At 40.5% G+C, this 12,037-nt stretch overlaps 1 protein-coding gene across 1 annotated transcript in view; it reads left to right on the forward strand.

Moving 5' to 3' along the window:
* The window catches only part of DYNC1H1 (dynein cytoplasmic 1 heavy chain 1), a 42,885-nt gene that overhangs the window by 15,718 nt on the left and 15,130 nt on the right, over positions 1-12,037 (forward strand). Inside the window, exons 29-52 of the mRNA XM_029964148.1 lie at positions 1,263-1,422; positions 1,705-1,948; positions 2,131-2,314; positions 2,757-2,969; positions 3,141-3,379; positions 3,490-3,646; positions 4,052-4,279; positions 4,514-4,744; positions 4,856-4,996; positions 5,257-5,490; positions 6,055-6,261; positions 6,357-6,478; positions 6,841-7,006; positions 7,246-7,409; positions 7,642-7,771; positions 8,544-8,677; positions 8,921-9,035; positions 9,158-9,319; positions 9,396-9,610; positions 9,697-9,901; positions 10,035-10,208; positions 10,297-10,416; positions 10,544-10,664; positions 11,221-11,416. Coding sequence (XP_029820008.1) covers positions 1,263-1,422; positions 1,705-1,948; positions 2,131-2,314; positions 2,757-2,969; positions 3,141-3,379; positions 3,490-3,646; positions 4,052-4,279; positions 4,514-4,744; positions 4,856-4,996; positions 5,257-5,490; positions 6,055-6,261; positions 6,357-6,478; positions 6,841-7,006; positions 7,246-7,409; positions 7,642-7,771; positions 8,544-8,677; positions 8,921-9,035; positions 9,158-9,319; positions 9,396-9,610; positions 9,697-9,901; positions 10,035-10,208; positions 10,297-10,416; positions 10,544-10,664; positions 11,221-11,416 — 4,262 coding nt within the window. The remainder of the gene's footprint in view (positions 1-1,262; positions 1,423-1,704; positions 1,949-2,130; positions 2,315-2,756; positions 2,970-3,140; positions 3,380-3,489; positions 3,647-4,051; positions 4,280-4,513; positions 4,745-4,855; positions 4,997-5,256; positions 5,491-6,054; positions 6,262-6,356; positions 6,479-6,840; positions 7,007-7,245; positions 7,410-7,641; positions 7,772-8,543; positions 8,678-8,920; positions 9,036-9,157; positions 9,320-9,395; positions 9,611-9,696; positions 9,902-10,034; positions 10,209-10,296; positions 10,417-10,543; positions 10,665-11,220; positions 11,417-12,037) is intronic.

Genomic DNA, 12,037 nt, shown 5'->3' on the forward strand with positions numbered 1-12,037 from the left:
GGTTTTTTTTAACAGGTAGTTCTTTAACAGCACATGGAGGGAAAGGAAGAGGGAAGTACAGGGCAGGGACTTAAGACTGGCTTTAGGAAAGTACCTTCAGTTGTTTAGTTTGTATTGATAGTACTGGTTTAGTGGGGAACAGATGAGAGTGTCAAACTGCTGAAGTAGCTGTACTATTGCTAAATTATCCTTTGCAACACAGCTGTGGTGCTTACCTTAGCATGTGAAAAATTCTTCAAAACAAAATTTATCCAGATATTTGAATGTTAATGACATCTTCAAATTGAGATGAAATGCCTTTGTGAACTGCAAATGTCTCAAAATAAAAACCTTGGTTAGGTGTATATATAAAAACCAATATAAACTGTAGACAAGGAATCGCTGTAGTTTATGAACTGTGCCAGCTTGCCATGTGTGGGGTTTTTGTGTAAAGGTGTATTTTTACCAGACCAGGGTTCCATTTAGCCAGCATTTGGCATCACAGGTAGTGGGTGATACTCCTTCCTTGCCCCCAGTCCTCTTCCTCCCTCTGACAGTTATGAGGATCAGGAGGTCCCAGCTGAAACGTGTTAGGTTCACTGGAGTATGAACAGAATTTCTCCATGTACCATTTATCCCCTTAATTCCACTTGCACACTTCCATAACATTCTCTACCAAATTGTTCCACTGCATCACCATGCATTTTATGAAAGAGCACCTTCTTTTTGTCTGTTTTTAATGATTCCTTAGTTCTTGTAGTGGAAAAGACAGTGAATAATTGATTCCTATTCATCCTAAACCAGTAAATTCTAGACCTCCATCATACTCTCTCATGTTGCTTTTTACAGAATCCTACCTTAAAGGTTGTTCTTTATGTGGAACTGACCTTTCAATAAATGTTTTGTAATTCTAGTATCCTTGTGATAAGGAACTGGAACTGCACCCAATAATAATGGTATCAGCAAAGAAAACATTATGCAGTGGAATTATTTTGCCTGTTTTTGAACACACTGCAGTACAGTATGTAGGATATGATAGGAGAATGATCATATTCTATGGTTCCATGAAGCAGTGAACACCTGGAAGTCAATTGAAACCCTTTAATAACTCTTACAATGCTATAGACATAGTAACCTACATATAAATGCAGCTCCTTCCTGCCTTTGTATAAGGGCAGAAATATCCTTCCTCCATTGTATAAAGTGCTCTTCTCTGCTCCCCTTTGCCTGTGCACACACAAGAAGGATCATGCAATTGAGTGGATTTTCCCCTCTCTGTGCAGGCAATGGGACGTATCTTTGTGGGACTTTGCCAAGTGGGCGCGTGGGGCTGCTTCGATGAGTTCAACAGACTGGAGGAGCGAATGCTCTCCGCAGTCTCACAGCAAGTTCAGTGCATCCAGGAAGCCTTGCGAGAGCATTCCAACCCCAACTATGACAAGAGTATGTAATTCTTTATTCCTAATAGTCTCTAACATCCTTCATGCTATTTTGTTGCTCAGTTACATTTTTTGCAACTAATGCAAAAAATGATGAAGCTGCTTTCTGTCAAAACTTAAATACTTGAAGTAACTTTCAGCTGGTAGAATTTATATTATTTGAGTTGCAGTACTAGAGAACCTGCTGTCCGTTACTGTAGGAAACTAAAATAGAATAAGGTATGACTTCTGTTCTTGAGGTCATTGATCACTGACTCAGGTGTAACTAAATGCACTCTCTTTTCAGCTGCAACACCGATTACCTGTGAGCTGCTAAACAAACAAGTCAAAGTGAGCCCTGACATGGCTATCTTCATCACCATGAATCCTGGCTATGCAGGCAGATCTAATCTACCTGACAATTTGAAGAAGTTGTTCCGTAGCTTGGCAATGACAAAACCAGACCGTCAGTTGATTGCCCAGGTCATGTTGTACTCCCAAGGCTTCCGTACAGCTGAAGTGCTTGCCAATAAGATAGTACCATTCTTCAAGTGAGTAACAAGTTTGGCTCCAGTCAATAACAATAGAACTTATTTGTTCAAAGCTATAATATTCTTTGCAACTCACTAAGCACATTGTGCAGCAATCATTTCAAGTAAACAATGACATTTACTGAATGTTGTGTTGGTTCCTATTGGCAATCAAATTGTATTTTGTCTGTCTTACTTCTTAGGCTTTGTGATGAACAGCTGTCCTCCCAAAGTCACTATGACTTTGGCTTGAGAGCACTGAAGAGTGTGCTGGTTAGTGCAGGTAACGTGAAGAGGGAGAGGATTCAGAAGATAAAGCGGGAGAAGGAAGAGCGTGGTGAAGTTGTGGATGAGGGAGAAATCGCTGAGAACTTACCAGAGCAAGAGGTAATGTGTGTGCAAAATCTTTGCTTCTGTGATAGAGGATGCACACTAAACAAAAGTAACCCTACAGTGTTAGTTACTAAAGGTGGTGATTTGATAGCTTAGAAGCACCAAGTTAAACATATCTTAGGAGTCTCTGAATCAGAATGAAAAACTTGTTCATATGAGGTGGTGCATCCCTAACACTTATTGGTGCTCACTTCCTCAGCAGTTAATAACAATAGCATAGTAAAGAGACATGAGAAATGAGTATAAACTGAAAATCAATAGGAAATCATTGTGTAGTTCCAAAGTTGGAACCCCATCAAATGGTTGTTTTTGCTAAGACTGCCCTGGTCTGGTGCTTTATCAGTAAAGTATTTAGTGAAGTATTCCTTGTCAAACACATCTGGTAAAGTGAACTTAATAAAAAAATCTTAAATGAAATGTGACTCGCTCTCTGCAGATCCTGATCCAAAGTGTATGTGAAACTATGGTACCAAAACTGGTTGCAGAAGACATTCCATTGCTGTTCAGTCTCCTTTCTGATGTATTCCCTGGAGTACAGTATCATCGTGGAGAGATGACAGCCTTGCGAGAGGAGCTTAAGAAAGTGTGTCAGGAAATGTACCTTACCTATGGTGATGGAGAAGAAGTTGGTGGCATGTGGGTTGAAAAGGTAAAATCTAAAACTCAAATATGGAATTGAAATTTATGTATAAGACTAAGCTTTTTTTTTAATTATGAAAGGTGGAAAACGTTCTACTTGTCTTAAGCGAACAATACACAGAAGGCTTATATTGGCTACTAAAGTTAAGACTTCATTGGTACCTCATTTTTTCTGTCACAGGTTCTTCAGCTGTATCAGATTACACAGATAAATCATGGGTTGATGATGGTTGGTCCCTCTGGAAGTGGAAAGAGCATGGCTTGGAGAGTACTTCTGAAGGCCCTTGAACGGCTGGAGGGTGTGGAAGGTGTTGCTCACATTATAGATCCAAAAGCAATCAGCAAAGATCACCTCTATGGTACTTTGGATCCAAACACCAGAGAATGGACAGATGGCTTGTTTACACATGTCCTGAGAAAGTGAGTCTGTAATAGCATAAATGCAAACTGACCAGTACATTTGTGCCGAGGATAATTTGGCCTTACTGAGTCGTAGTTCTCTACTGCAATAAATATTTCCTTTAATACAGGATCATAGACAATGTGAGAGGTGAACTACAAAAACGTCAGTGGATCATCTTCGATGGTGATGTAGACCCTGAGTGGGTTGAAAACTTGAACTCTGTTTTGGATGACAACAAACTTCTGACTCTGCCAAACGGCGAACGTCTCAGCCTCCCACCAAATGTAATGTAACTTTGTTTACACCATGTTTATGTGCTGGCCACAAGCTTGTTGCTTTAGTTTCTTGTGTACTAGTGCTGTCCCTCTTTCTCATCACAAACAGAGTAATACTGAGCTCGGGTTGTGTTTTGCTGGAGTTAGGAGTTTTTTTGGAAACAAGCATTTCACTTTATGCTTACTCTGACCCTGTAAGACAAACTTTGTGGGTTATATAAATCTGTGGTAACACTCAATAATGATGAACTTAGCATAGCGTAATAGAATGCTGCTGTTGATTATTCAGAGTCTAAATGCAAATCAGCTTATTTTGAAAGATCTCTGTTTTTTGAGGGAGAGGGTTTTTGGTTTGTTCAGCTGTTGGTTGGTTAATTTTACTTCAAACCCTTGTTTTAAATTACTGTTTTTCAGGTGCGTATCATGTTTGAGGTACAGGATCTGAAATATGCCACTTTGGCTACCGTGTCAAGGTGTGGTATGGTCTGGTTCAGTGAGGATGTTCTCAGTACAGACATGATATTCAACAACTTCCTGGCCAGACTAAGAAGCATTCCTCTAGATGAAGGTGAGGAGGAAGCGCAGCGAAGGCGAAAGGGCAAAGAAGATGAAGGAGAAGAAGCAGCATCCCCAATGTTGCAGGTATAACTTAGGTTACATTTGGGATACAGTAGTAAAAACATTTGTATTACAGGTAGTACAGTGTACTTAGAATTTAGGACAACCTATCACAGAAAAGCTGATTTCCTCCTCATTTTTTTTTTTTAAAGAATATTAAAATATGAAGCACTTCAAACCTTAAACAAAATCATTTCCTGCTGCTTGGTAATCAAATGAGAAGCAAATTCCTTGAGCAGTGTTTGTCTCCCCCAACAGATTCAGAGAGATGCTGCAACAATAATGCAGCCGTATTTCACATCTAATGGCCTGGTAACCAAAGCACTGGAACACGCTTTCAAGTTGGAGCACATCATGGATCTCACCCGCCTGCGCTGTCTGGGGTCTCTGTTCTCCATGTTGCACCAAGCGTGCCGCAACGTCGCCCAGTACAACGCCAACCACCCGGACTTCCCGATGCAGATAGATCAGCTGGAGCGCTACATCCAGGTAAATACAATCTGATGTTCAGTGGCTGCTGTGTTTGGCTAGATTTGAGTTATTCATGAAGTTTTGTTCCATTACTCTGAAACCAATAGTTGCTTTTGCTGCTTCTTACAGAGGTACCTGGTCTATGCGATACTCTGGTCCCTTTCTGGAGACAGCCGTTTGAAAATGAGAGCAGAGCTGGGAGAATACATTAGGAGAATCACCACTGTGCCACTGCCAACTGCACCCAACATACCCATAATTGACTATGAGGTAAGCCTTTCTTGTAGTAGAAGTGTTGCTCTTTCATGTTCTTATAAGCTTCCTTTAGATTTTGGAGATGAAACTGGAAAATAATCCGCTAGACTGTCTTAAACTTTACAGTTTCACAGTTCAGCAAACAAGCTGCTTGTTTAAATAAACACATAAAATTGGATGCCACAGACCATCCTGTCATTTAGAAAAAAGTATTTTGACTAAGGTTGAGCTAGATTCCTACTGTTAGTTGTGTAATCACGTTTTTGTGCTCCTAGGTGTCCATTACAGGTGAATGGGTGCCATGGCAGTCCAAGGTTCCTCAGATTGAAGTTGAAACACACAAGGTTGCAGCTCCTGATGTTGTAGTACCAACCCTAGATACAGTTCGCCATGAAGCGTTGCTGTACACTTGGCTGGCAGAACACAAACCTCTGGTGCTCTGTGGCCCACCAGGTTCTGGGAAGACCATGACCCTCTTCAGTGCTCTGAGAGCTCTGCCTGACATGGAGGTACACAAGGGACTGTGTGTGTCTGTGTACACGTGTGTGTGTGAATTACAGGGTAGTAACGAGTCTCTAAGTTCTTAAAGATTAAAGCAGTCTTGGTTCAGCGTGGAAGTTGTTTGCTAGCCAGAATTCAGTGGTAGCTTCACCTCAGTCAGTTATGTGTATGCAATAGCAAAGAATAAAAATTATGTTGAGAATATCAATTTCTCTTAACATAAGAACTGCTTTCTTCCTTTGCCTGTTCAGTAATACAGGAGGATTCCTACATTCAGTACTTAAAAACCTGTGGTAGTGTTTAGGAATAGCTCTCATCCTCCAGTGTATCAAGGTGGAGTAACAGTTACATGAGGCTGTGATGTTCAAAGTCCAGGACTGGACAGGAAGCAATACTGCATAATAAATGGAAAACCTGCAGTGGGAATAAAAATATACAGGCAATAACCTGTAATATTGATGGTATATGTACTTCCATTGTGGAAAGCCAAACTTGTTTTCAGGACTTTTGATATGTTCTCTTTCTGGTCTTAGTGTATTTTAACTATTTTTTTTCACTGTTCTCTTTCTAAGGTGGTTGGACTCAACTTTTCTAGTGCTACCACTCCAGAACTGCTCTTGAAAACTTTTGATCACTACTGTGAGTACAGGCGTACCCCTAATGGAGTGGTGCTGGCTCCTGTGCAGTTAGGAAAGTGGCTGGTGCTGTTCTGTGATGAAATCAATTTGCCAGATATGGATAAATACGGCACACAGAGAGTCATATCCTTCATTAGACAGGTTTGTTTTTCTTTGTAATCAACTGTATCATACCAGTGACGTTTAGAGAACTACAACATTCCACTGATTTGATTTGATTTTTGGGTTTTTTCCAGATGGTGGAACATGGAGGATTCTATCGTACATCTGACCAGACATGGGTGAAACTGGAGAGAATTCAGTTTGTTGGTGCATGTAATCCACCTACTGATCCTGGAAGAAAGCCCCTCTCACATAGGTAATGTGTCTAGTAAACCCTATATAGCAACAGAATAGGGGTCAGAACCGAAGCATTGACTATGTAATCTGTTCTTAATACACTTGTTTAACAACAGTTGTGCTGAAATTGTGTTCCTTGCTTTTGCACTAGCTGCTAGTTGGTTCTTGCCATGACAGCCAAACAGTGGACTCACTGTTAGGCTGTTGAATCACCTGTCTGAACACTGTGGATACTTCAGAATGGAGTCATTAAGGAGCAATCAAACCAACTGCAGTTACTGCTGATGATTTCGAATCAAGCAGTTATTTAATTTTGGCAAAAGATAATGAAGAGAGTACAGACTGTCATTTTCTGTACTGTGTAATATGCTAATTTTTCAGATTTCTACGACATGTTCCTGTGGTTTACGTGGACTATCCTGGACCAGCTTCACTTACTCAGATTTATGGAACATTCAATCGTGCAATGCTGAGGCTGATCCCATCACTTCGCACATATGCAGAACCTCTCACTGCTGCTATGGTAGAGTTCTACACAATGTCTCAGGTAACTTGTTGAATACAACCCCAAACTCCAATTAGAAGTTTTCCTTTTATGCTGAATCTTTTAACATGCAGTGTTCGCCTTTCATATGGACAATATGTGTAAAAGAGCTCAACTAATTACTGGAGTTCAGCCAAAAACAATTGAATTACACTAGCAAAGTAATATCTTGCAGTGCCAAGGCCTGTAAAGAATACAGTGCAACTTTGAGATAAAGTAACTAATTAAGTTTAAATTTTTAGGAGAGATTCACTCAAGACACACAGCCACACTACATCTACTCACCTCGTGAAATGACTCGATGGGTGAGAGGTATATTCGAAGCATTAAGACCGCTAGAAACCTTACCAGTTGAAGGCCTGATCAGGATTTGGGCCCACGAAGCCTTACGACTCTTCCAAGACAGGTAAAATAAACGTGAGATGGGGAGGCGAAACCAAAAAAAGTTGAAAATTAGTTTTCCCCACTCCTTGCCAACTTTCATTAGAAGATGAAAATATTACCCTTCACTCTAACTTGACTCTCCTGGGAGCAGTATCTGCAAAGTAAAAATATACTTTAATCACAGTGCTGACATGTGATGTGATTATATCCTCCCATTATAGAGGATTTGTACTCACTGACTTTTCTTTGTCTAGACTTGTTGAAGATGAGGAGAGGCGCTGGACTGATGAGAACATTGATATGGTTGCCCTGAAACACTTCCCCAACATTGACAAAGAAAAGGCTATGAGCAGACCTATCTTATACAGCAACTGGCTGTCAAAGGCAAGTGAAAATTTTTAAAAATTAAAACCCCAAATTAAAAAAGTTGTATGCGAGTGGTGCAGCTCTTATAATTAAATTATAATCGGTGACCATAATTTTGTTGAATTGATCTTCAGAAAATTTTTGCTATGATTACCTGAAGTGAACTCTACTACAGATTTAATAGCTGTTGTGCCAGGGATGCTATTCTAAGAGCTACCACAGTATGTGAAGGCAGTATTAAATAACATTTCTCAAGAATGGTCTAACAGTACCAGGTAGTTGCTGACAATTATTGCTTATGGAACCTCGTGGATAAAAAAGTGACCCTTAAGCAATACTGATATTACACATTTTATGGTGGACTGTTTCTCGCAATCTGAAGTGTTCCAGCTGGGCAAGCTGTACGAATCCTGCTGGGTTGAGGCAAAAGTCCACCTAGCTTGCTACCCATCTCTGACCAATAGTAAGTGACTAGGAAAGGCTGTTTAATATAAATTGGGGAAGTGATGGAAGGGAGTAAGTCTGTAGTGGTACTTCCCAATCTCTTTGGTAACTGGCAACACAGGTTCAGCCTATGGTAGGTTCAGTAGATACAGTGTTTAAACCCCATGCAGCTACCTGTGGCACTCCAGGCTGTGGACATGTTCCTGTGTGAGTTAAAGGAGTACAGTATTCTTAAGTTTTTGTAGCAGATTGCTGCTAGTAGTTCTGCTTTTTTGTACTCATAAATTTATCCCTAAGCAAATTCCCTTAACCTTAATTTCCATACTGTATTGACTGGTTCTTCTAGGATTATATTCCAGTGGATCAAGAAGAATTAAGAGACTATGTGAAAGCCAGGCTTAAAGTCTTTTATGAAGAAGAACTTGATGTACCACTTGTTCTGTTCAATGAAGTCTTGGATCATGTGTTAAGAATTGATCGGTAAGTTTAGATTTCCGTTGCTGCTTATGTAAGTAGTATTTAGAGTTTAAAACAGAGTAGCCTGAGTACAGAGTAAGAATGGAGCATGATCTCAGTGTTGTCTATAGAAAATAAACTGCCAGCCTCCAGATAGCAGGATCCTATTTGGAAAGGTGTGTCAGTTTTGGTACTAAGTTTAGATGTTCTAGAAAAAGCTTTGGTAAGTTGCTAAAACCAATCATACTTGGTTATGTTGTTTTTCAGAATTTTCCGTCAGCCACAGGGCCACTTGCTGCTAATTGGAGTCAGTGGAGCAGGGAAAACAACCCTCTCAAGATTTGTTGCCTGGATGAATGGTTTAAGTGTCTACCAAATTAAGGTTGGTGTTCTAGTTTAACTTTTAAAAACCTGTTAGTCAAAACTCACTCGTAAATACTGACCTCCAAAAAGCCCATTAAAAGCTAAACCAAAATGTTAATGACCAATGCTTAATCTTACCAGGTCCACAGAAAATATACAGGCGAAGATTTTGATGAAGACCTTAGGACAGTATTGAGACGTTCTGGCTGTAAAAATGAAAAAATAGCTTTTATCATGGATGAGTCAAATGTATTGGATTCTGGATTCCTGGAAAGAATGAACACTCTCCTAGCCAACGGAGAGGTAAGAAGATTTTAAGTAAATATTTTAAGCACCTCTCTACAACCACAGACTACAGCAAAACTATCTTTTGAATTAGGTTCCTGGTCTCTTTGAAGGAGATGAATATGCCACCCTCATGACTCAGTGTAAAGAAGGAGCACAGAAAGAAGGTTTAATGTTAGATTCACATGAGGAACTCTACAAATGGTTCACCAGCCAAGTTATTCGCAATCTCCATGTTGTGTTCACTATGAATCCATCTTCTGAGGGCCTGAAGGACAGGGCAGCTACCTCTCCTGCGCTCTTCAACAGGTAATTGCTGCATATTCCAACATGTTGTACAAGTACTGCTGAAACAGTACTTTCGGGGAAGTCTTCACAAATGCTTTGTATTTCAGATGCGTCTTGAACTGGTTTGGAGACTGGTCAACTGAGGCACTGTACCAAGTTGGCAAAGAGTTCACAAGCAAAATGGATCTTGAGAAACCAAATTATATTGTGCCCGATTACATGCCAGTTGTGTATGATAAGCTGCCACAGCCACCATCACACAGGGAGGCCATTGTTAACAGTTGTGTGTTTGTTCACCAGACTCTTCATCAGGTATGTTATTATTATACTGCTTAACTTATCTCTAGGTCACAGCATCATGCATCAGTTTCCTAGAAAGTATGATCTTTGGCATTCATATAGATTTAAACCCAGTGCATACTCTGCAACTTTTTGTTCCCTAAAGGCTAATGCTCGGCTGGCAAAACGAGGAGGCAGAACTATGGCAATCACACCACGCCACTATTTAGACTTCATCAACCATTATGCCAACTTGTTCAATGAGAAGCGAAGTGAACTGGAGGAACAGCAAATGCATTTGAATGTTGGTCTTAGAAAAATCAAGGAAACAGTTGATCAGGTACATATCTTTAAAACTTTGCCCTCTATAAGACTGGAGTGATAAAATTGATCTCAATGCTTGATGTGAATGCTCTCTTCCATCTCAGGTGGAAGAGTTGCGGCGTGACCTAAGAATAAAGAGTCAGGAACTGGAAGTGAAAAATGCAGCAGCCAATGACAAGTTGAAAAAGATGGTGAAAGATCAACAGGAAGCTGAGAAGAAGAAGGTAAAAAGTTTTGTTGAATCTCTGTGCATAGCAACTATTTTATTTACAAAACAGAGCTTGCAGAGCAAGTACTGGAAGAAGTTCAACTTCTAAAAAGCAGTATTTTGTATGTGAAATTTCCTTCTAGGTTATGAGCCAAGAGATTCAGGAACAGCTGCACAAGCAGCAGGAGGTCATTGCAGACAAGCAGATGAGTGTGAAAGAAGATCTTGACAAGGTGGAGCCTGCTGTCATTGAAGCTCAGAATGGTATGTTAGCACCTTGAGAGATCACACTGTGGGCTTGGATCTAAAACCTGTCTATGGGAATGTGTTTTGTTGTAATCTGGGTTGGTCCTAACAAAAAAGTAGGCTCTTAGCAAGGGGCTGAACAGTGTTGAAGAAATTCCTTCTTTTAAATTCACAGTCCTCGAGCTGTGATTTTTTTCTGTGCTGTGTATAGTTCTGATCTGATACTTGATGCTTCTTTTATGGCTTGTGGCTTAGTTTCTGGCAGACCAGTTCTAGAAAGACCACTGATGCCTTGCTGCTGCACAGACAATATTCATTAAACTGGGTAGACAAATCACTGGTTTGAGTGAATGGGTTTTGGGCAGCAGAATAAGTTGCCTGTGACCATTTGTCAAGTTGACATTTATGGAAGCGTATCTTGGGATAGTAGTTTGGATGTTATCCAGTAATATCTTTTTCTCGAATAACCTCATATTCTTTTTGAGACTCTTGAAGCATTTTTACAAATCCAGGGTACCCTTAACTGTTTGTTTTCTTCCCAATCAACATTCTTCATCTTTCTGGCACCGCTTAGCTGTGAAGTCGATCAAGAAGCAGCACCTGGTCGAGGTCCGTTCCATGGCTAATCCACCTGCAGCAGTGAAGTTAGCACTGGAGTCCATCTGCCTGCTGTTAGGTGAAAGTACCACTGACTGGAAACAAATACGTTCCATCATCATGAGAGAGAACTTCATTCCAACCATTGTTAACTTCTCTGCTGAGGAAATCAGGTAAAGTGCAAGTGTGAGTTAGTTGTTTGAAGAAATTTTTTACGAAGGACAGAGGGTCTTAACTGGACTTTCCTCTGTGTAATTGCTTTGGTAGCACTTGAATTCTTTTGGCACCAGCATATTCCTGCATGTAGTGAACGTGCAGGCGGTACAGGAGACAGACTGCTGAAGCCAAGGTGTAACAGGCAAACTGGGACAAAAGAGCTGCTGTCGAGTAATTTTAAGGCATGGTTGCCAAGCAGTGTGTTGGTGTCCAAAGCCACATTGTCAGTTGAAAGTGGTTTTGCAGCAATAACAGATGAGGTTGCTGAGGGCTTCATCCAGCTAAGGATGTCCGTTTGCTGGCTGGCTCTGAACATGAGCAGAATGTCAAACTAGACATCAGAATTCCCTTCCAACTCCAAATTTTTCTGAGTGGAGCTAAGCAATCCGTGAGTGACTAATCTTAAAAGTATTGCTTGCTAAGTGCCTTATATCATCCATAAGCTGTAATTTCTGAAACAACATGTTGAACTAATTAAAACGTTCCAGCTACCAGATAGCAAAACTCCCAGGAAATATTCATTGTCAGCTGTGGAAGGCAGGCCAGATAAAGGGATACTGAATGCCCCTGTGCTGACA

Source organism: Manacus vitellinus, unplaced genomic scaffold, assembly GCF_001715985.3.
Source record: "Manacus vitellinus isolate BGI_N305 unplaced genomic scaffold, ASM171598v3 scaffold_6_pilon, whole genome shotgun sequence".
Lineage (NCBI taxonomy): Eukaryota > Metazoa > Chordata > Aves > Passeriformes > Pipridae > Manacus > Manacus vitellinus.